At 34.2% G+C, this 26,047-nt stretch overlaps 1 protein-coding gene across 4 annotated transcripts in view; it reads right to left on the reverse strand.

Annotated features, from left to right (window-relative positions):
- The window catches only part of BRD10 (bromodomain containing 10), a 131,053-nt gene that overhangs the window by 33,338 nt on the left and 71,668 nt on the right, over positions 1–26,047 (reverse strand). For 3 of the 4 annotated variants that reach the window (XM_066257215.1, XM_066257217.1, XM_066257213.1), the window contains 2 exons: positions 12,830–12,909; positions 2,800–2,889 (listed from right to left, as the gene is read on the reverse strand). In XM_066257215.1, coding sequence (XP_066113312.1) covers positions 2,800–2,889; positions 12,830–12,909 — 170 coding nt within the window. The remainder of the gene's footprint in view (positions 1–2,799; positions 2,890–12,829; positions 12,910–26,047) is intronic. The other variant, XM_066257216.1, reaches the window with a different exon arrangement.

The raw sequence follows: 26,047 nt of genomic DNA on the forward strand, positions 1-26,047 counted from the left end.
CATTATTATAAATAGGAAATCTGATGGTAATAAAGTTGTTTTGACTTTAAACACCATTTTAGTTTTGGCAGTGATATACTTTTATGAAGATCAATATTAATACTTCATTTATCTAGCAATTAGTGAAGGAATCCCACAAAGCACGAAATCATCAAAACGGTTATCACTACACCAATTTTATGCATTTCATTATTAAGAAAGTCCCTCAGGTCCTTACCATGAGCCCACTTGCTTTGTCCACAGTATATATCAGGCAGGGCAAGTACATGAACACACAGAAGAAATGACAGGCTGACAATGAAGAGACAGAACAAAAGCAAAAGTACAAACAAAAACCTTCATAATGTAGCATAAAAACCTTTTGGTGAATGTTTAGAGTTACTGATATTAATAGATTTTCAGGGTATCAGTAAAATTACGGATATTCATAATGACCCTTGAGTCATCAATAAAGGGTTAAATTGTATTCAACATAGTACAAGAAAGAAGGAAAGTTTTTCATTAAATGATGAATTTCAGTTATGTAGAAAATTCAGTTATGTGGAACACCTTATTACAAATGATGGCAGACAAATAAATTGGTCTTCAATATTAACATAAACAATCCATAAAGTTTATTCCTGCAAATAATACCTATCACACTCAGCATTAGCATTTGCAAAATAAATAAATAAATAAATGGGGGAAAAAAGAAATGCAAATTTTTATTGTCTATCTCCCTTAAAATGCAGTGTGGCCATTTCAGTGGTTGGGATGATATTCATGAAAACCTTTTAGGCAATTAAAGTTAAAGAAAAATAGCCTATATGTTGGTAATCTCAATAAGATTATCTCCACTAAGTGCAATTCCAAGAATTTCCACTTTTTTAAGAGCAGAAATCATATTTTAAAACTGATATGCAAACATTAGAAATCATGGACAAGTTAAAAATTTAGAGACATAAAATATAATCAGTGAAACCTTAAACATTACTTAAATCTTTCTGATAAATATGTCCCCCAAGGACCAGAGTGTTAAGTATTTGTAATATATTATTACTTTTCTAACTCTTCTACTTGGTTCCTGTGAAGGAAGGCAATAAATATGCTTATACCTCTACCACTTGGAAGTGAGTTAAATGGCTTTACAGAAAAACTCTAGGATGAGTAGAAGTCTTTTTCTCTTACAATACATACCATAAGCAAGTACACACAGTCAATTACACTTAAAACTACCCATTAAAAACAAAATCCTAATTTATAATATAGGAACAAATTAAGATGAATACATTCTGTTTAACTGCAGCATAAAAACCAACCAGCAAATTAATTTTTAAAAATTCTGTTTAGAGTTATGAAGTATGGACAACATATTAAAAATAAACAGCTTCTGCAAAAATCCTATTAATAACACCCTGATTAAAAGACTATTCCTTCCTCTTACAGAACATCAGTCCTTTACGATTAAAAGATTATTCCTTCCTCCTACAGAACATCAGTCCTTTGTAAGCATATAACATCAAATATAGATTTTTAAAAACTTTGGCTGAGAAAAAAAGTCTAATATAAATTTTTTAATGAAATATATCACACAGGTAAATTTTAAAACAAATGGTGTTCCACATTAAGAGAATGCCCATATACCAAAATATGTGTAGATATACATATGAAAACATAAAAGTCTACTAAGGGTCTAAATCACTTTTAATAAAATATTTCTATAATATTCAGTTTTCTTCTTTCTCAAATTGCATATTGAACATAATGTTTTCTTCTTAATTGATGACTATCATAATGAACATTATTCTATCTGTTAGTATAGCAATATTCTTAGAGGTAGCACAATAAAGACTTCTGAAATCATTACAGCTGTCTCACTCCTATATTAAAATAAATTTTGAAGACTACACTTTTATGATACCTCAGTCTCCTCCCTTCAGAGTGCTACCAATATACCGGTATCTTTTCTAAATAGCATATAAAATGACTACTACAAATCTGCTGATATAAAGCCTGCTGTATTTTATATATAATTCTAGATTAACAGGTTCTGAGCAAACACCTAAAAATGACTACATGAACATTCCTAAGAAATAAAACAAAGGGATTATTTTGTTGACTGATTATCTTCAATGCTTAAAGCTTTCCCCATTTATTAATTGGTGTTTGTTTTTCAACTATGAATGCCAGTTAAATGGGTACTGATTTAATAAATAACATAATTGAGTGTTTTACCAAGTAGTGAGTGAATAAATATAATGCCTCTATTCTCTATTCTTTCAAAAACAATAAAAAATAAAGGTCAAGTTTAATTGTGAATTTGGACTATATCGTGAAAGTTAAAAATGAACTTCAGCTGATAAAGGTTCTTAAAAAAACATTTTAGGCATGTATCAAAAACATCTGGGGCAATATTAAACAATTTACATCTGTTATTTATGTCACAACTAATTAAAATTTTATGTTACTAAGCAATAAACTTCCATTGAAAGCATATAATTATTAAGAATATTTGCAAGGTAAACATTACCTAAAAAAACTACCAGTCAGAAAACAACCAACCAGTATATTGGAAAATATCTAAAATTATACTTGATATAGACCAGGCAAACAAAATTAATTTACTTGCTCTGGCACAATTTTTGTCTATTAAAAATAAAAACTAGACCACATAGGAGAAATAAAAGAAACAATGTTTCTATTGTTCATTGCAAATTTTTATGTCATCCAGGAAAACAAGATTAAAAAGGCTTTAGAAAAAAAGCAGGAATAAATTTTAAAGCTGACAATAATAGATAGAACTTTTGGATCAACACCTACCGATTTTTTTCTACTGTTTTCCAGATCTTTGAGTTCATTCTCGATTTTTGTGATTAAGTCCCTGAGTTCATCAAGATTAGTGCAAATAAGCTAAAATAAAACACAAAAACACAGCTTGATAACACATAATATAAAACACCCAAAATGTGGTAACAGAAGTTGCTTTAACACACACTGAATTCACAATTATCTGTAATAGCTAAAACCAAAGAAAGTTCTGCAGTTTATACTTTAAAAGATATTTATTTATTATGATGTATGAACTTCAGGCTTAGTATAAAAATAGCTGAAATTTCAACATTGGTGGTTTCATCCGACATCCCTAACCTCTCAGTCGGTTTTATAATACAGATACTTAACTTTCAGCCCAGAATGACAAAGATCTGGAAACTCACCCTAGATATCAGAGGTTACTGAATGAATCATCTTTTAAAAAATACTTCATCAGTCTCCTAGTAGGTGAATAAATGCACCCCCAGAGAACTGTCATTACACCTTTGCTATGGTTTGCTAACTATACAATTAAACAAGCTGTATTATTGCTGTTGGGATTGCTAACAAAGGACTTCAACTATATGTGATATATTCAAAGATGTAAATGAAATTAAGTACATATTTTTAATATGATCTCAGAAGTCTTTAGTAAAACTTTATACATTTCCTTTCATAATTTTGTGGCTCATTTTATTTCACTTTAATAATGTTGAAAAATGGTCAAAATAATTGTTTTAGTTAATAATCAAACTAGTTTAATTCCTAAAGTTCTAAACAGTGAAGTGTCAGCAATAACAAAAATATTAGTAACTACATTTATAGTTCTAGTAAAATTATACTGCTTTTCTAATTAGTTCAAAATATTTTTCTTAAAATAAGCTCGTATTTTAAAACAAAATATCTAAAATAAAACTACCGCCACATAAAGGAAAAGTTTAGTTTACACTGAAATGTTTATACTGTGTGATAATTTAAAAAATATACTGTACTTAGTAATTCACCTTAATTTGTATCAACCTATGTTCATTACATTCATTAATTTCTGTGTAAGGATACTGTTTCCCTAAAAGGCATATTTTCTTTTAAAAGAAAACAAACAAAAATGACAAAGAAAAAATAGGTTACAAGATCATTCCTAGTGACTACTAAGTGACAAAAATAGATTAGGACAGGCATGGCCAACATACGGCCTGGCCCGTGGCCCGCGATTAAATTTTTAATATTTTCTGCTACTTTAAAATCTCAGCTACTCAGAAGTGGAAGTGTCTTTGATTATTGGAAATTGAGATATTTAAGAAGATAGTAATATGCGGAAAAGAATTCCGCGTGTGACTAATCTAGGGTTAATTTCCAATAATTGGTCAAATGGATCCACAATACTTCATTTTTTAAAAAAATTCCACTATAAGGATTTATAACTTTTGTATTCATCTGTACTTGATATAAACTGTTTGACGTTTAGCGGCGATGTGAAACCCACATTCTTTTAGGTGCAGTTTGCCACTGCGCACCCAAGGTCAAACAATTTGTTATTTTTGTGGTCAAGTGTGCTGAATCAAGTGGCGCTGTAGCATAATAGCTGCAGTTGATAACTGAAAATGTGTCCAGGCTGTTTGTAAAACGAAATAATTGTTTTATTTGTGATATAGTCCCTTCAAGCTCATTCTATTAATTAAATATTGTTTTGATTGATTGTGATACAGTTTGGATATTTATACAGTATGTAATTATATTTTTATTAAAATGTTTTTATTAAAATAATACTGTATATTAAATTTTTTCACTCACATTTATTCATAAAGAAATTACATAAAATTATGTTTACTTAAACGAATCATTTTTGTATTTAACATTTTTTAATTTTAATATTTTGTCTGGCCCGTGAAAAAAGTTTTCTTTCTAATCTGGCCCCGAGGCAAAAACTGTTGGCCATGCCTGGACTAGGAGCCCCTTAAACTTCCTTTAAACTTCCTTTATGATTAGGCTGAACCACATGAGATTGCTGAAATGTCTTTGATCTACAAAAATGGCAATTTGGTTCAACCTAACAGACTAAGGAAAATTTACCACAGACATTATAAACTATAATTAATATTAACCAGTATTAGAAATATCTACATAATTTCAAACTTACAGAACTGACAAAGCAGGTAAGATTATATATTTAAGTACTGCAAACAATTTCAGAGTAGGAAACAGTAAGAATATGTTAGCAGCACAGTACAACTAATATATTTATTACAAACTACACATTCCCATTTGCCAAATCTAGAGTTATGGAAGAAATGCTGAGAGTCAAGCAGTGGAGTAGCTAATTATGTAAGTGCCTCTAGAACCAAATAATGCCTTCAATTTCTATTGTATCTATAATGCCTCAGAACAGTGTTGGCCCTACACCGTGTTTTTTGTAAGTATTCAGGAGAAATTAAACATTGTATAATCTGCTATAATGACTTATCATGTCAAATTTTCCCCAGAGCTTGCAGGTGGTTATACCCCTTTTCACTAAACTTGGTGTACTAGTTAATATCACAGCAGAGATTTCTCATTTGCACATATGGCAAAGCTCAGAGAAATTTTCACTTGCACCTCCGCTGTCACATTATACAAAGAATATGGGTATATTTTGCATTTAGTTTTAGAAACAGTAACAGTGAAAACATATATCCCTACAAGTAAACAGACCCTAAAAAAAAGTAAAGATCTTTTAATTATCAATTAGTCATGAGGTCAGTGAATATTTATATTCTACTTAAAGGAATAAATAACAGTTCTGAAGTCAAACCATGAATGATTTCCACAGCCTAAAAGCTATATGAAATAACACTTTCAAGTGGCTTACCCAGTTATTCAGTTGTACTAAATCGATGCTTCTCAAACTTTAATTTAATGTGCATCAGAATCACCTGTGAATCTTGTTAAGATGAGGTTTTGATTTAGTAGGTCTGAGGTGGGACAAGTTCCTAGGTATGGTCTGTAGATCACACTTTTTCTTTTTTTGTGTGTGTTTTTCTGAAGTGAGAAGCAGGGAGGCAGAGAGACAGACTCTTGCACGTGCCCAGCTGGGATCCACCCGGCAAGCCCACTAGGGAGCGATGCTATGCCCATCTGGGGTGTTGCTCTGTTGCAACCAAGCCATTCTAGCACCTGAGGTGGAGGCCATGGAGCCATCCTCAGCGCCCAGGACTACACTACTCCAATGGAGCCTTGGCGTGGGAGGGGAAGAGAGAGATAGAGAGACAGAGAGGAAGGAGAGGGGGAAGGGTGGAGAAGCAGATGGGTGCTTCTCCTGTGTGCCCTGGCCGGGAATCGAAACTGGGTCTTCCGCATGCCGGGCCGATGCTCTACCATTCAACCAACTGGTCAGGGTCCTTTGATCACACTTGAGCAATAAGGTACTGAATGATTATGATTATAAATCTGCCTGGCTATTGAAACTTATGGGTACTAAGAAGCTAATGAGTATGGACATTCAGAAAGATAAATTTCTAAGCAAGGGACAGAAGACTGAATTAAGTGCACAATATTTCTTAAAATAACTGACATGACTTTTAAAGATAAATTTCATTGAATTCTAGAGTCAAAGTATTTTTAACAATATTTACATTTACATTATCTTAAAAGGAATTAATATCTAGATAACAATTTATGCTTTTTATATATTAACATAAAACCTCTTTACATAAATTTATAATATATATATAATATACCCAAAATAGGGTCGTTAAGCTAGTAGAAAAGTCTTGTTCTAATTTTGTTACTAATATTGAAAGAAGAAAGAATTTATGCCAACTCTGTAATATACACTCTCTATTTCTTCTCTTTTACAAAGTAAGGCATATGTGTGGCCTTCAACTCAACTTCAAGTGATGCTTTTAAAAATACAATCAATCCAATAAGTTCCCCTTAATTAGGAGAACAGATGCATTTTTTGAACAAAGCAGAACACCTTATTAAAACCTCCTTCTCATTACCTTGAATTTGAAAAACATATCTGAGGCTCAGGGCCTCCTGGGGTGAAAAGGAAAGCTCCACAGCAGCTCAGATTACAGTTGGATCACACTGCCAACACTCCAGAGGGGTTGGTTTTCAGTCACACTGCAGAGGTTACAAGAAGAGTTTTAACCCTCAAGAAGAACCTCTTTAAGGCAGTCACAATCTCTCCTCAAGTTAACCTTCCACTTGATGCAACCCATGACAGAGCAACAAGCTAAAAGGGACTAAAAATATGTAATATGGTCCAAACCTTGGTTTACAGCTAAAAAGGTGTATCTCCAGTTCATACACATGTGAAATAAAACTAACAGTTTACTAACCTAAGATGACACACTAATAGAGAAAACCACAAAACCCTGGATTCCTCCTTCTATTATACCATGTTCTTTAAGGGGCCTTTCTAAATAAAACAAATCTAACAACTAAAAATGTATTTTAGTATTTAACTTATAACTAAGCTTTCATTTCTATTAAATAGTAAATATTAAAAGGCCCTCTCTTCAACTTAAAAAGCAGAAAGGTGTGTATGTAGTGAGGGAGAAGAAGTCCTATAGAGATCAAAAGAATTCCATAACCACATCTCAGAAAAATTATAAAATAATTAATTCCTTACTTTACTACTACTTCAAGCTAGAAATGATTCCTTTTTGGGTATAAACACAATAAGTTTGAGAGATAGATCTTTATTTGTTCCAAAAAGAACATAGGGGAGCATACAAAAATAAAATACAGTAAATTACATTAGAAACAAAGGGATACAATGCAGAAAAGTCAAAATGAATTGGTCCAAATAAAATGGATCATGTTCACCACTACTCTAAAAAAAAACAATCCTATAATTTATTATGAAAATTGTAAGCAAAACATTAAATTGTATAAATTCAGAATTTGTATTTTTTTTTCTTTTTTCTTTCTGAAGCTGGAAACGGGGAGAGACAGTCAGACAGACTCCCGCATGCGCCCGACAGGGATCCACCCGGCACGCCCACCAGGGGCGACGCCCTGCCCACCAGGGGGCAATGCTCTGCCCCTCCGGGGCATCGCTCTGCTGCGACCAGAGCCACTCTTGCGCCTGGGGCAGAGGCCAAGGAGCCATCCCCAGCGCCCGGGCCATCTTTGCTCCAATGGAGCCTTGGCTGTGGGAGGGGAAGAGAGAGACAGAGAAGAAGGAGGGGGTGAGGGTGGAGAAGCAAATGAGCGCTTCTCCTATGTGCCCTGGCTGGGAATCGAACCCGGGTCCCCTGCACCCCAGGCCAACGCTCTACCGCTGAGCTAACCGGCCAGGGCAGAATTTGTATTTTATTTAAACTAAAAATTTATTGACAGCTGTCAAAACTATGAAGACAGGAAAATTCCTTCTACAATCACCATACCAATAATGAATACTTCAAAACCTGCAAATAAGGATATTGTATGTGACATGAAAAATCAGTCTAATTAAGTTAAAATACTTTTTTACTAATATATGATTGAAAACATATTTCTCTCAATTTACTATATATTTTTTTTAAATTAAAAGAATATGAAGGGGGAAATAAAAATCCATGCTGTTGAAAGTTTAAAAAGCTGAAATTGGAAATACTTAACAGGCAGCAATTCAGAACAACAATGTAATCAAATGTTCCTTAACATAGTGAAGCAATTACATTCTAATTTCAATTTTGGTCCCAATCTGTTACACTAAAGGGAGTACTTCATTTCACTTTCCTTAGTTTCTTCACTTGTTAAATGGAGAAACATAGTTGTTATTTTTAGAGGTATAATAAGGATCAGTGAGTTTATGCTTACATTTGAAAATAATGCTACTAAGTCTTAACACCTAGATTCTGGATTTCCTATGCAAAGCAGTCTTTAGAGTAAATGACACATGGAACAGGAACCAGTATGCATTACAGGGAAGATTTTGGTTATCAATGAAAAGTGGAATCATGGTAACTAAGGCTCTTAAATTATTTTAAGAACATCTGATTGAGACTCAATACATTAAGTTTTTAAAATGCTTTCTATGACTTTGTTATAATTGTATACAAAAGAGTATTCATATATTGGATTTCTCTCTTAAATATTAAATTTAAAATAAAGTTTTTTGGTAAAAAATTGATTTTATTAAGGAAACTGATATTCACTTCTCAAATTTTTCTTATACTAAAAATAAAAATATTTTCTAATATTTTGCAACTATCTGCAACTAAAAAATTTGAGACCTTCCCCTATAGGGCAACTGTATAACTTAACGTAATGCTAGAGTAGGGCTATGCTTAAATATTTTTCTCTGGTTAAATATAATGATGTAAATAGTATTACTTGTTTTTTTTCCCACTTTTCAAAATTTTAAAGGCTTAATCATGAGATTTCATGGTTTATGAAACATGACCAAATCTTAAGATTTATTTCTAGGCCTTAACTAGCTGGAAAAAGTGGTAAAGTCTAAAAATATACGTTTTTAAGCCAATTCTTATTTGATTTTTCTACTCATAACAGTATCTTTTGTCTGAAGTATCTGGCATGCTAATTTGAAAAAGTAAATAATACAAATAGATAAAATAGTAAGTTCTATCATTTAATCTTCACAATGATCCTTTGAGATAGGTACTATTATTACCTATTGTACAGATGAGGAAATGAAATCAGAAAGAGATTCAGCAACTTTCCTAAATTTACAGAGTTAGTAGTAAAGTTGGCATTCAACCCTAAACACCCTGGTTCCAAAACCACTAGCAGATTAGTGGTACTGAGCCACCAAGACCCACTGAATTATGGATGGAACCCAGGACTTTTCATTTTTAATAAAGGCATCAGATTATTTTTTATACTATCTACAGTTTGAGAACCACTGACATCACTTAGGAAAAAGTGACACAGATATGGTTGTCCCTTTACAGTACACACTAAATAATAAAACCAAACCACCATTTGAATACCTATAGCAAATATTTTAAATAGGAATGGGATAGTTTTTTTGTTTTTTTGTATTTTTGTGAAGTGAGAAGCGAGGAGGCAGACTACTGCATGCACCTGATCGGGATTCACCCGGCATGCCCACTAGGGGGCAATGCTCTGCCCATCAGGGGCGTCGCTGCTCTGTTGCAACCAGAGCCAGTTGAGCGCCTGATGCAGAGGCCACGGAGCCATTCTCAGCACCCGGGACAACTTTGCTCCAATGGAGCCTTGGCTGCGGGAAGGGAAGAGAGAGAGAGAGAGAGAGAAAGGAGAGAGGGATGGATGGAGAAGCAGATGGGCACTTCTCCTGTGTGCCCTAGCCAGGAATCAAACCCAGGACTTCCACAAACCAGGCAGATGCTCTACCACTGAGCCAGCCGGCCTGGGAAGGAATGGGATAATAAATTTCTTAAACTGAGGTATAGGTATTAGGTGTGTATATAAATAAATCTGGATTCTTTTGGAAGCAAATAGGTAAACAAGTTTTATATCTAGCTTAGTTGAGGTCAAAATAGGATTGATTCACTTTAATACATTAGGACTTGAAAAAAAAACAACTTCACAATTTAATCCTTGGATGTTCCTCTCTAAGCTTGTTTATTGCCAATTTAAAGATGACCAGTCCTTCAGCAAATAGATCAGGTTTTGCAAAAGGGATCTAATATCTATCCACCAATGGTTTCACTATTTTAAGTAATAAAACATTTTAGATGAATTCTATGAAGCAGATCTTCCAGCTAAAGATTTCTAGAAAGTGTTTTTAGGTTTAATACTAGAAATTTTATACTTACAATAACTTGGATAAAATAAATAATTTGCAGAATTTTTCATAATGATAGAGCTTTTGTAAAGGAAATAAATTTAGTACTTTCTAAGTATATAATAATCAGTCTTCTTATATGTAGGAACCTTCCAAATTTTTTAAATTTTTACATAAAATTATATTAAAAGGCAAAATTCTAAGTTTTGCATGTTTACTAGTAACTAACACTATCTCTTCCTCTTTGCTTATTTGAAGCAAATAATCTATTTCCTGGGACACAGATGTCAGTTTTCTTTATTACTAATATCAGGGTATTCAAATTGTAAACTAGGCATAAGAAACACTGTTTCAGTCTTCTTGCCATCTTTAGCCAAACACACACACACAAACACACACATTCTCTCTCTCTGTTATCTCTCTCAAAGCCTAAGAAATGAGGAAAAGATCTCTTTTCTTTCTCTCTCTCTCCTTTCCCTCCCTCCTTCCTTCCTTCATTATTTATTTAAAACAGCACAATCTAGCAAAACATGTACTTTGACCTTAAGTTTTTGAGAGTGGTAAGCAAATGGTTAGTAACTGACTAAAATAATCACTTAAGACTGTTTTTCAAACTTTTTATTCACAACTCAAGGTGAAAATAACATTTTACACTGCATGCCAGTGACACACACACACGACTGAAATAGAAATTTCATTAAAAAAATATTACCCTTACTATATATATTAAATATGCTCTTAAAATGTCTTTTCTATTTTAACTTTGTTAGCTTATAAAAGAAATGCTGGTCATGTAATTCACTAAATAGATTTCATGCTTCACTAACGAATACCACTTGCTTACTTTAGTATGCCAGTTATTACAAAGAAAAGTTTATCCACTAAGATATGAAGGGAGACAAATATCAACATCAGGTCAGATCTGTTCTTAGACATATAGTTCCAGGATGAATACTTTGAGAGATTGAAGAAAACAACGAGTGTGAGAGATAGCACAAAGGCTAGCATGACAGTGGAAGAATAAGGATATACTATTATATATTATAGCATTAAATAACATGTACAAGCAATGGTAGAAAGGCCTCTAAGTAAATAGTAAATTACATATTTTACTGAATATGCTGTAATCAAGGTTATTTTATATTAAAAAATCATCCTAAGAATGTCATTAAAAATACTCTATTTAAAAGTACTATGAGAAAAAATGTTTATTTTCTTTCACTGCTCATTTAAAAATACTAAGCATTTACCAATTAGTAACTTTAAAAAAAACACTTCCAAAAATAAGATTTTTACTGAAAAATAGACGTGTCTACATTTTTGGATATATGTAACTGTTAAATTACATACTATCAATATTTTCATAGTTATTATTTCATTATTTTGTTTTATACTTGAATTGACTCACAGAAACTTATTTTAACAACATTTTTATTTTTGGCAATGAAGTACGAGATTATAAAACTTTTGGAAATGGACTGGACATACTAATATAAGACAGTTTTAAAGAAAGAATCATTTGTTGAAGAAAACGCATCTTTTATAAAATAGAAGATTCAAATATTATTTAATTAGGGTGAGATTCTGCTTATTCTAGTATCAGCTTGACACAAAAAACTTAATCATATGGCAGTCATATAATTATTTTTTCTTTTCGCAGAAATATGTAAAGACAACTGAATTAAGCTTTACTTAATATTCTCTCTAACATTTATATATAGCTGAGAGTTCAAAGAATTTTTTTCCAAATTAGCAACTCCGCCATTTCTACAGTGCCAAAATAAAAAAAAATGGATTACTTAGGCAATATTTTTATGTACATATATGATTTGTTTTTGGAAGACTTTCATTTACTCATTTTATATATATTTCTACTAAAATACTGCTACAGAACAGAACATTAAAAAAACCCAGATTTTTTGACTATCAGAGACAAAAATAAAAGCTTTATTCAACTGGTTAGAGCATCATCCTGACATGCTAAGGTAGTAGGTTCGATCTCTGGTCAAGGCAGATAACAAAACTCAACCAGTGACAGCATGAATAAGAGGAACAACAAGTCGATGTTTCTCTCTTTGTGTATCTTGTCTCCCTTACTCTCTAAAAATCAATCAATAAATTTTTCTTTTAAATAGAGGTAAAAAAATCTGAAATTCTAGTTGATTAACTCATAAGTACTAGCTATATCTACACTTGGAGAGAAAAAAGTCACATTTGGAAACATTTAATTTGAAGTATGTGTGCACTAAAGTGGAACTCACCCAATTTCTTAAGGGAACAATACAAACACTGAAACAAAAATTAAACTAAAAAATGTTGAGAGAAAATTGAAACACTTACCTGAAATTCTGGTATAGTAGGTGACTTTGTGACAGTTTTCCTCTTCTTTGTGATTGCTTTTTTAGATATGGATTTTTTTCCTTTCAAGATTAAAAGAGAAAAGCTTCATAATGCTGTTAATAACCTTTCATTAACAAAAAAAATTACACAGAACCTTGAAAGTTAAATTATAACAGATGGAGTCTAGTGAGTCAAATAAAAATGATGAATCAAAACAAGCCCTAGTAAAAGCAAACATTAAACTATAACTATCTGTAACAGACATATTAACAAATGCTGTTTTCCTTAAATAAGAGCCAAACTATTAATCTCCAATATATTAGAGTACCAGAATTTATTGCAATAAGATTTGGCAAAAAAAGTCACATTACTACAACTCAGTTAAAATTTAATTCACAACTTAAAGTGAGATTATTATATAAGGAAAAAAACCTTACCTTTAACAACTTTTGTAGTCAGGAACCTGCATAGAATTATACTATAAATACTATGGTCTGTTTAGTCAACCCAATGTGAAAATCCTCTCAATATCTCAGGAAACAATGTTTTTTCTAACTGCTCTGCGTTCACCTAATCGTTCTTAAGGGCTACCTTTGAAAGTATTCAATAGCCAGTTTAAAAACGAAGTAGTAAACATCTCCCTTTGAAGTGTACCTAAATATTTGTGCAATCAAAAATTACTGGGAAAAATTAATCTACATTCTTAAAAAAATCAAATTCATAGCATAGATCGAAGTATATCTACTCTGTGCATTTAACTTGACAAAGGGACATATACATGCATATAACCTCTAATTTTGGTACAGGTCATGTTAAATTAAATGTCTTCTTCCCATTTGCAATTAGTAAAATGAATTAAGTTGGTTGTTAATTATTCAACAAACATGAGATAAGAGGGCACTATACAATTTAAGGGAATAACAGAAAATTATAGGATGAAAACCCTATCTTCCAGGAACTTAAAATCTGTGTAAAGCAGTGGTCCCCACCCCCTAGGCTGCGGACCGGTACTAGTCCGTGGGCCATTTGGTACCGGTCCGCAGAGAAAGAATAAATAACTTACATTATTTCCGTTTTATTTATATTTAAGTCTGAACAATGTTTTATTTTTTAAAAAATGACCAGATTCCCTCTGTTACATCCGTCTAAGACTCACTCTTAAGATTTCTTTTTTTTTTAAATTTTTTAATTCATTTTAGAGAGGAGAGAGAAAGGGAGAGAGACAGAGAGGGAGAGAGAGAGGAGAGGGAGAGAGAGAGAGAGAGAGAGAAGGGGGGAGGAGCTGGAAGCATCAACTCCCATATGTGCCTTGACCAGGCAAGCCCAGGGTTTCGAACCAGTGACCTCAGCATTTCCAGGTTGATGCTTTATCCACTGCACCACCACAGGTCAGGCTAAGACTCACTCTTGACGCTTGTCTCGGTCACGTGATACGTTTATCTGTCCCACCCTAAAGGCCGGTCCATGAAAATATTTTCGGACTTTACACTGTTCCATGGCCCAAAAAAGGTTGGGGACCACTGGTGTAAAGGGATAAAAATTTAATTGGGAATACTTACAAGTTTGGTTTAGTTCACAATTATTTGTAGGCTAACATCATCACTTCTTGAACTTTTGGCTTATTAAGATCAAGTGTAGACTAAAATCAACTTAAAAGTTACTATTTTTTTCAAATGGGAAAATGCATAAGTACATAAAGTAAATTTGCTTTACGCAAACCCCAATTGCTCCTTTTTAAACATCTTCCTATACAGATAAGATCTTCTTGCATAAAAAGTCATTTTTTAAAATTAAATTTATAGGGGGTGATATTGGTTAATAGGATGGTAAAGGTTTCAAGTATACACTTCTATGATACATAATCTGTACACTGCCTTGGGTGCCCACAACCCAGTGAAACATCTTCTGTCATATATTTGGTGCCCCCTACCCTTTACTACCTCCCATACCTCCTTCCCTCTGGTAACCACCATACTGTTGTCTGTGTCTGAGTTTCAATTTTATCTCCCACATATGAGTGAAATCATGTGATCTTAGCTTTTTCTGACTTATTTTGCTTAGCATAATATTCAAAGTCCATCCACACTGTTGCAAATGGCAGTATTTCATCTTTTCTTATGGCTGAGGAGCATTCCCTATTATTCCTTTTATATACACATTTTCTTCATCCTTTCCTCTATTGAAGGACATTTTGGTTTTCTTCACATCTTGGTCACTGTGAATAATGCTGCAATGAAGATTGGGGTGCATATATCTTTGAGAATACAGATTTTTGAGTAATTTTGAGGAAGGGATTACTGGGTTATATGGTAACTATATTCTTAATTTTTTGAGGAACTGCCATACTCTTTTACATAGTGGCTGTACCAGTTTACATTCCCACCAGCAGTGAATGAGGGTTTCTTTTTCTCTACTACCTCTCTAATACTTATTACCTGTCTTGTTGATAAGAGCCATTCTATGAGGTGTGAAGTGGTAACTCATTGTAGTCCTGATTTGCATTTTCCTAATAGCTAGTCGAGTTGAACATCCTTTCAAGGTGTCTGTTGGTCTCTGTTGGTCATTTCTATGTCTTCTTGGAAGAGGAGTCTGTTTAGGTCCTATGTCCATTTTTTAATTGGATTGTTTGTTTGCTTGGTGTTGAGTTGTATGAGTTCTTTAGATATTATGAATATTAACCCCCTGTTGGAGCTGTTGTTTGAAAATATCACCTCCCATTCGGTTGGTTGCCTTTTTGTTTTGTTGGTGGTTTCTTTTGCTGTGCTGAAGTTTTTTAGTCTGATACAGTCCCATTCATTTATTTTTGTCTTTACTTCCCTTGCCTTTGGGGTCAGACTCATAATAAAATGTTCTCTATAGCCAAGGTCTGTAAGTTTAGTACTTATGTTTTCTAATAGGTAGTTTATTGATTCAGATCTTATATTTAGGTCTCTGATCCATTTTGAATTAATTTTTGTACATGGGAACAAACTATAGTCTAGTTTCATTCTTTTACATGTGGGTTTCCAATTTCTTCAGCACCATTTAATGAAGAGGCTTTCTTTGTTCCATTGTGTTTTGGTTCCTTCTTCAAAAATTATGACCATATACATGTGGTGTTATTTCTGGGCTCTCAATTCTGTTCTATTGGTCTGTGTGTGTTTTTCTACCAACACTATGCTGTTCTGATTATTGTTGCTCTATAATATAGTTTGGGCCCTGGCTGGTTGGCTCAGTGGTAGAGCGTCGGCCTGGCGTGCAGGAGTCCTGGGTTCGATTCCCGGCCAGGGCACACAGGAGAAGCGCCCATCTGCCCTCCCCCTCTCCTTCCTCTCTGTCTCTCTCTTCCCCTCCCGCAGCCAAGGCTCCATTGGAACAAAGTTGGCCCAGGCGCTGAGGATGGCTCTGTGGTCTCTGCTTCAGGCACTAGAATGGCTCTGGTTGCAACAGAGCATCGCCCCCTGGTGGATGAGCCGGGTGGATCCCGGTCAGGTGCATGCGGAGTCTGTCTGACTGCCTCCCCGTTTCCAACTTCAAGGGGAGAAGAAAAAAAATATATATGTATATAGTTTGAAGTCAGGTAGTGTGATACTTCTGGCTTTATTCTTTTTTCTCAGAATTGCTTTGGCTATTTGGGGTCTTTTGTAGTCCCATACAAATCTGATGATTTTTCTATTTCTTTAAAAAATGACATTTGAATTTTGATAGGGATTGCATTAAATCGGTATATTGCTTTGAGTAATATAACCATTCCAACTATGTCAAGTCTTCTGATCCATGAACACAGAATATCTTTCCATTTCATTGTGTCTTTTCCAATCTTTTTTTTTTTTTTTGTATTTTTCTGAAGCTGGAAACGGGGAGAGAGTCAGACAGACTCCCGCATGCGCCTGACCGGGATCCACCTGGCACGCCCACCAAGGGCGATGCTCTGCCCACCAGGGGGCGATGCTCTGCCCCTCCGGGGCGTCGCTCTAGTGCCTGGGGCAGAGGCCAAGGAGCCATCCCCAGTGCCCGGGCCATCTTTGCTCCAATGGAGCCTTGGCTGCGGGAGGGGAAGAGAGAGACAGAGAGGAAGGAGGGGGTGGGGGTGGAGAAGCAAATGGGCGCTTCTCCTATGTGCCCTGGTGGGGAATCGAACCCGGGTCCCCCCGCACGCCAGGCCGACGCTCTACCGCTGAGCCAACCGGCCAGGGCCTTTTCCAATCTTTTAATAATGCTTTGTAACTTTCACTGTATTGGTCCTTCCCATCCTTTGTTAAGTTTATTCCTAGGTATTTTATGCTTTTGGTTGCAACTGCAAAAGGAATTTTTTTCATTTCTTTTTCTGAAATTTTCCTATATACAAGTAGTATATAGGAAAGCAGTGGATTTTTATACATTGGTTTTATATCTTGCAACTTTACTATATTTGCTTATTGTTTCTAATAGGTTTTTTTGTGTGTGTGGATTCTTTAGGGTATATACAGGATCATGTCATCTGCAAAAAGTAACGTTTTTACTTCATTCCCAGTTTTGGTGCCTTTTATTTCTTTCTCCTGCCTGATTGCTCTAGTTAGGACTTCCAAAACTATGTTGAATAAGAGTAGTAAGAGTGGGCATGCTTGTCTTGTTCCTGATCTTTAGAGAAAAACTTGTTTTGGAGTTTTTTTTAATCCATTGAATAAGATATTGGCTGAGGGTTTGTCATATATTGCCTTTTCATGGTGAGGTACTTTCCTTCTCTATCCATTCCACTGAGTGTTTCGATCATATATGGATGTTCTATCTCATCAAATGCTTCTTTTGCATCTATATTAATAAGATCATATAATTTCAATCCTTGTTTTGTTATCCAGGTTGTGCTGGTCTCATAAAATAAGTTGGGAAGTATTGCCCCTTCTTCAGTTTTTGGGAAGAGTTTGAGAAGGACAGGCATCAAATATTCTTTCAATGGTTGGTAGAATTCACTATAGAAGCCATCTGGTTCTGGACTTTTATTTTGGGGAGGTTTTTGATGGTTGTTTTAATTTCCTCACTAAAGATAGTCAATCTGATTGCAACATTTTATTCAACTTGTAGGCACAAGGCACAATTATAGTTTATAAAATAATTGTTTTTTTCTTCTATATTACTTTTTAATATCACAGAACTAATATCTGGATAACTTCCAACTCAAAATGCACACACTATGAACTACTGCAAATTTTGAGTTGCTGAGGTTCACATGAGTTTTACTGTCTTGTTCTAATAACTATCAATCTGTCACCTGACACTTGCTTTTAATTAAAATAAATTAACATATTTTTTGTTAATTGCTTCTGCACTTACACAGTACCCATACCATAACTACCTCCTACCAAAATAGGTAAGTGGGCTGTTTAAATAAGCACTATTCAGGGAAAAGTGACTAAATTCTTGGTATTTCTATAACACAGCTAGTAATTAATTAGTAACTGATTCCTAAAAAGTGCAATAGGCAGCTCTCAAAGGGACTCATGGATGTGAACACCAGGATGCCTTTCCTCTATACACCACCTTTAATATATTTTAAAATTCACAAGGAAAGATTTAATGACCTTACTGATCTAAAGCTGGGAAGGCTATGAAAACAGCAATTTAAAGGAAATGAAATTATTCCTTAATCTTTTCCCCCTTCCACTCCAGCACTGTTTGAATTAGCTTTTCAAAAATCACTTAATTTTGTTTATATTTATCAGCATAACAGAGGTTAGCCTTGATATTCTAAATGAATTTCATATTGTTGCCACATAGGCACTAAACTCAGGTACTGAATTCTCAGTTAACTTTAGCAGCCACTCTATTTGAATGAAGTAAGAAGTTGAAGTGATAAGTGAAATAAGTCAGAGAAAGACAAATATCATTTGATTTCGCTTATATGTGGGATCTAAAGAAAAATTTAAAACAGAAACAGATCATAGATTCAGAGAACAGACTGCTGGTTGATGGGGGAGGGGGTTTGGCAGACTGGTGAAAAAAGGTGAAGGAATTAGGAAGCACAAAGTGCTAGTTACAGAACAGCCACAGAGTTGTAAGTTACAGCAAGGGAATATAGTCAATAATATCAAAATAACTATGTATGGGGCCAGATGTGTACTTGAAATACTGAGGGGACCCCTCTGTAAAATACATGGCTAACTACTACTCTGTACATCTGAAACTAATACAGAATAATACTGAATGTAAACTGTAATTGGGAAAAAAAAAGGTGAGGAGGTTACTGGGTATTTCCTTTCACCATGTCATTAGGATAGTTAAATGTTAGTAAGTAACTGTAGGTAGTATTGTATAGTGGTTTTAAACTTGAGTTTTGTAACTACACTACCTGGGTTTGAATACCAGCTATAACCTCCTACTAGTTGTTAAACCCTGAACAAATTGCTTTATGTCCTTGTGCAGTTTCTTCATCTACAATATAGGGATAATGATATTAGCTACTTAGTGAGAATTAAATGAGTTAAAGCCATGTAAAGAGTTTAGACTACTGGTAGGCACAGTAGGTAATCAATAAATGTTAGCTGTCATTATCTACCATACTTAAGCTATGATGAATCTAAATAAAATATTTATCTTAATCTTCTTCAAATTCTTGTATTATGCTCAGTTCTTGCTCATGTCCTCTTTCTACCACTCTACTTTGTACATATATCAATTAGTATAACATTTATTAAACAGTATTATAATAATAATCCATTTGTTTCTCTTCCTTACTAAATTACAAAGTACTGATGACAGAAATCACATTATTCATTTTGATAAAGTATACAGTAAGTAATGAGAAATGATCATTAAATACAGAATCCTACTTTTCATCAGAAATTTCACCAGTTTGGGGACAGGAAAAGGGGGCAGGTTTACTATTCTGAGGGTTCTATTGGAGACCATTTTATAACAAGGAAAACAATGACAAGACTTTAAGTAATTTACACAATTCACCAGAGATTCACAACATGACCTAGGAGTGGTAGTAAAAAAAAAATTAACATTTATTGAGAGCTACTATATTATCAGACACTTAGGTGATTTATATAAATTACCTCATTAATTCTCAAAATAACCCTCCAAGGTAGGCAATCTTCTATTACAATGTGGGATAACTAAAGATAAAGGAGTTTACTTACTGAAGTGCTGCACTGTAATAAGCACCATAAGCAGGGATTCTAACACCAAAGTCCAAGTTCCATTATGCAATTCTCACCTCTCAAAAATCAGTTACCATTTATTGATTTCCTACAACCTGCCAAACACCATGTCAGGTACTATTCTTTGCAATTCAAATTAATCTTTGTAACGATACAGCAAGGTAGGTATTACCTCATTTTTTTTTTTTACAGGTAAAAAACTGGCTATATAAACAAGAAAATAAATTGATAGAGGACTTGTAGCTAACGTGCATTGAAGCATGTACTTGTACTATATCTGGCTCACTTAAAAAGCTGTGCTCTTTTTAATGGTAAAATATTGTATTCTTTCAAACTTTTTTCAGTGATGTTTCTGACTAATTTCTGAGCATTCCTTTTTATTGTGGTTAGAAGATTTGCATATTCACTATTACTTAATACCTTCAGTCTATATTCTCATAAAAACAATTTAAGTACAAAACTTCCTGTATTCTTCTATAAAAATTAGCTCTTCTTTTTTACTAAATATTTAACTTTCAAAATAGAGCATGGTATACGAGTGTTTCTCAATCGTCGATCTATAGACTGCTGACAGTCCACCAGGAATTTTGTGCTGGCTATTTCTGGTGGACCAGTGGTTGAAAAACACTACACAACCACACAGCCTTTATTTAGTAATCTGTTTTTAGTTCAGGGTAAGATATATACAGGCAATTACACACTGCCTCCCAGGGAACTTTCACTACCTTAAGACACTAGGTCCCATGAAATAGAACGTAATTTTCAGATCTAGGATTGCACTGAAGTCAAGAACAGGTTAAAACATACAAAGAATTTCAATTTCATTCTTGAGCTTAAAACACAAAATTGGGCAAAAAGTTGAGTCTCAACTTGTGCTAGGAAAATGCATTAAGAAAAACTTCTAACATAGTAATTAATGTTAAAAGTATAGCCTAATGTCGGCCTAGCGTGCGGAGGACCCGGGTTCGATTCCCGGCCAGGGCACACAGGAGAAGCGCCCATTTGCTTCTCCACCCCTCCGCCGCGCTTTCCTCTCTGTCTCTCTCGTCCCCTCCCGCAGCCAAGGCTCCGTTGGAGCAGGGATGGCCCGGGCGCTGGGGATGGCTCTGTGGCCTCTGCCCCAGGCGCTGGAGTGGCTCTGGTCGCAACATGGCGACGCCCAGGATGGGCAGAGCGTCGCCCCCTGGTGGGCAGAGCGTCGCCCCTGGTGGGCGTGCCGGGTGGATCCCGGTCCGGCGCATGCGGGAGTCTGTCTGACTGTCTCTCCCTGTTTCCAGCTTCAGAAAAATGAAAAAAAAAAAAAAGTATAGCCTAATGAAGCTTTTAAAAACTATGCTCTAGAAAACAAAGCCCAACCTGAGACGGAAAACTAGAACTAAAAATATATTTTACATTATAACTTAAGCACAAAACTCTAGGTCTTCTAGAATGAAGAGATACACCTCTTATCAGAAAAATGATTATCATTCCCAATCCAATTTCTCTTTCTTCTACCTCTCATTACCCCTTTTTATCACCTGTCTGCCCTGCCTGCCTGTATTCGTTGACCCCTTGGACTATAGGGACTTTCACTTCAATGCCCTCCTAGATTTGGCCTTTCCATGTTCAAGAATTATCCCAACACATTCACTACTTTTTGTGTTTTCATTTTAGGAATCAAAAATGAATGGATAATAAGATATTAATCACTATTAAAAGTAAAAACCCAAGGACATCTGTATTATTAAATAGTAAACCTGGAAGTACCTAGAATGTGAAGCTGAACTGGAGTCTACACTTTATTTTTGTTTACTAAATGTGCATATCTTGAACGAATATTTATGTCCTATAGGAATTCCTGGAATGTTCTATCTCTAGGTAAGCAATCTAGCCTTAACAAAACAGCTGATTTCCTCCTAATCTCTTGAGCAAAATTTTCATCATACTGGCAATTTTTTTATCCTATCATATAATTCAATAACTGTTGAATTATTTTTTCTCCTTTAATTTAGAATATTGAATCAGTTGACATTCTCCATAAAGACACACACAGTTAAGTTCTGTAGTGCTATCAACACAGAACTGTACACTCTTTACACAAATGTGGGTCTGAATGTAACCAAATAGCACCAATTACATTACTCTCAGTCATTCCCTATAAACCAGCTCATTGCTTTTTACACATTTCTTTTTTGTGTGTGACAGAGACAGAGAGAGGGACAGATAGGGACAAACAGGAAGAGAGAGAGATGAGAAGCATCAATTCTTTGTTGTGGCACCTTAGTTGTTCATTGATTGCTTTCTCATATGTGCCTTGACTAGGGGGGCTAGCAGACCGAGTGACCCCTTGCTCAAGCCAGATAAGCCTGTGCTCAGACTGGCAACATTGAGTTTTTGAACCTGGGTCCTCTGCTTCCCAGTCCGACACTCTATATACTGCGCCACCGCCTGGTCAGGCTGCTTTTTACACATTAGATAGATCTTATTTCATGCTCATTTCCTTGTACTGTGCTCCTGATTCAATTGTTTAAAATAGCACCACCTGCCTAGATAGATACTACCCAAAAATGTCATACTCTCCTCATTTAAACTTCTAAAGACAAAACAACCCCCCCCCCAAAATTCTAAAACCTCAACTTTTCAACTTTTCTTTTAAGTTTTTCTGTTAATATTTCTGTAACACTTGACTTATTTACACTACCATGCTTTGCTCACACTATTAACGATTTGTAATCTATCCGGTCCCCACTATTTTCAACATCCTTCATCCTCAGAAAAAGCTTCCTATACTACTCTTAGCACACAATGATTTACTCTCTACTTGACATTTTATTGTATGGTCTTTATCACATACTTAATGATTATTAAAAAGAGATTATTTACCACCATGAACTCTTAGTTTCTTCATCTGAACAAGAACACCACTTATCATGTTTATTGTAATGTTTTAGAGAAGCTACCACAAAATGATCTGGTTGAAAATAATGACCATCAAAGGACAGAAAACACCTCACAAATCAAACTAGCTTTAATGAATAACTTAAAACACCATAAGCTTTTTGTAACAATGAATGTATTTTTAACAATTTTTGTCTTTCTCTTTAGGCTTTATAAAAAGTGTTCTAATTTTTAAAACATTAATTTCAGCCAACTCTACCTGCTCTACACAATCTATAAATAATTATTGAAAACAACCAAAATGTCTAATAAGGAAGTCAGTTAAAAAACTACAGAATACATATAACAGAATCCTATGTAGTCATTTATAATGATACTGCAGAAATCTACTTATTGCACAAAGATGTTGATGGTATACTATTACGTAAAAAAAAAAAGCAGATTGTATAGTACAATCCTAATAAAAAATATAAATACCTTGAAAAGAATATGAAAGATACATATTAAGGGGTTAATCTTAGTTATAGATGGGTGAACCATACTATGTGTTGTACATTTATTTATTCAAGATTCCTATACAATGGGTCAGTCACTGTGCTAAATGCTAGGAATACAAAACCTGAAATAATCCTCTGTCCTCAAAAATGTTATAAAATATTGAGAAATAAAACCTAAATTAAAAAATAGCTAATCTTTGTCAAAGCCTGAGCTTTTTGGTCATTTGTATGACATGATTACTTTCAAAACTGTACCCAAGATGTTCAGGAATTCTATCAAACAACTTGATCAAGCTTTAGGGCAACAGGTCCAGAACATTTTCAGGAGAAAGAGAATTCACTCTGTGTCTTTACATGCTAAAGTCATGTATTTAATATTTACTTGGCTAGAGCTTGTACAGGGGGAATAATCTTTCCTTCAAAAAAACAATGCTCAATTTTCATTCAATTACTAGTTAATTACAACTAGAGCAAGAGGTCATTAATCAGAGCACCAATGATCCCAACAGTGGTCATAAATTAAACCTCCAGTGGTAAACACAGTTTACAACTTAAAATGATACACACTGCTCTCTATAATAAATACCCAAACAAATGCAGTACATTGTAACACAAACTAATGGTCTCAAAGAAAATTATTAGATAATGTTCTTTCCAAAGTTTGTATTAAGTAAATTTTTGACTATTACAGGAAACTGCTTTTCCAGAAAACTGACTAAGCCCTAAAATCAATTCTATGATGACAAGATACATGTTAAAAATAAGTTTAACCACATATTTTTGCAACTAGTGTATAAATATTTTCTAACATTCCTAATCTATGTGAAGCAATGTTTGCCTTCTCAAAAGCACTTCCACTAACAACTGGCTGTCCTTTCAGATTTAATGCTATAGAAATTATTCAACTTTTTTTGTGTGTTTTGTGTATGAGAGAGAGAAAGACAGGAAGGGAGATGAGAAGCATCAACTTGTAGTTGTGTCACTTTAGTTGTTCACTGATCCTTGATGAGGCTCAAGCTTGAGTCAGTGATCCCTTGCTCAAGCCAATGACCTTGGGCTCAAAACAACCACCATGGAATTATATAGATGATCCCACACTCAACCAGTGACCCCCGTGCTCAAGCTGGAGAGCCTGACTTCAAACCAAATGAGCCTGCACTCAGGCCAGTAACTTCAGGGTTTCAAACCTGGACCTCAACATCCCAGGTCAATGCTTTATATACTGCACCACCACTGGTCAAGCATATTAAACTTAATTTTAATCAAAGCTAAAAAAGAATTTTATAGAATAGAAAGGAGATAGTAAGCATAATAACCTAGTAATACTTATGAATAAATCTTATAAGTAATATGAAGTAGAAGTATGTGGTGTTATAAGTATGCACAGTAAGGAAAATTCGCATGTTTTTCTATTCTATGTCTCCAAGGGTAAGAAACTGGCTTGAATAACTAAAAATAAATCTAAAATTTTAAAAAGCATAAAAAAAACTCCACTTCTGAAAAATACATAAAATGCTTAAAAGCTGCAAACTGCCTCAAAGTGCATTAAAATTATCAAATCACTTTCAACCAATTTGTCTTTGTACCTTCTTCTAAAAATAATTTCCTATCAGAATAAAAAGGCTTATTATATTTGGAGATACAACCAAATATTAAAATAAGAAAGGGGACAAATAACTACATGTAGAATTTAGTCCACCCTAAATTAAGGTTCATAAATCAGTCATGAATGACAAAACTTATCTCAAAGCATATTCTACACACATTATTATTGGTTAAAAAAAAAACAAAAAACTGTTCAATTAAACCTGAAAAATACTAAGTTAAAATGAAACAGTTTTCTTTTTTTCAAGACTTTCCAGAGTCCTTAACATATAGGCACAAAATCAGTTTCCTACAATTCTAAAATCCAAAAGATCCTGAGAACTAAGATTTTAAAAATTAATTTATATGGTAGCAAAATCTGACTTGAACTGTTATGAGGTTCTTTATATAGTCTTCATCTCATTGAATCTTACTATTCATACATTTTTTTTTCTGTAGAAATTATGTATTTAATTACAGGGGTTGCCCCAAGCTCCCTTGAAGATGTTACTCACTAAACACTATATACTTACTATATACATCATTAACACCCTTATAAAACCTGAGGATTTCTGAGTTCCAAAACATATGGCACATGAGTTTCATAAAATACATTGTGGACCTGCACTAATGCACAATGTGAATCTGTAAAAGAAACATCTCCCAAACCTATGATCACGGAGCTTGCTCTAAAAAAGAGAAATATTGGATTAGCTTATTCCCAAAACTGACTATCAAAGGCCACACAATGTCTCATACCTAATAAAGAAGCCCAGGGAAAAATGAAATAAAACAAATGTTTTGCTGTTGTTATAATATTTTATGTAATTCTGTAATAACAGTAAGAAATTTAGTATCTGATAAAAGAGAACTGGCCTATGCTTACCTAGTGCTAAACACAAAGAAAGAAACTGTACTCATCAGATCCAATTACTTTTGTCACTGAAGAATGACTTTCTAAAATTTGCTCCGAAGACAAAAATGAGGAAGTGTTTAGGTAAGGGCATTATTTTCTTCTATTTCATGCTTGTAAACCTTTTTTCCTGAACTGAACAGGCACAGAGAGGATACTCAAGTACTAGCTGAATTTGCTTCTGACTTTTTTCATTCACTTGTCTAAAATTGGACGTGATACTCTC

This window comes from Saccopteryx bilineata, chromosome 2 (assembly GCF_036850765.1).
Source record: "Saccopteryx bilineata isolate mSacBil1 chromosome 2, mSacBil1_pri_phased_curated, whole genome shotgun sequence".
NCBI classification, from domain to species: Eukaryota; Metazoa; Chordata; class Mammalia; order Chiroptera; family Emballonuridae; genus Saccopteryx; species Saccopteryx bilineata.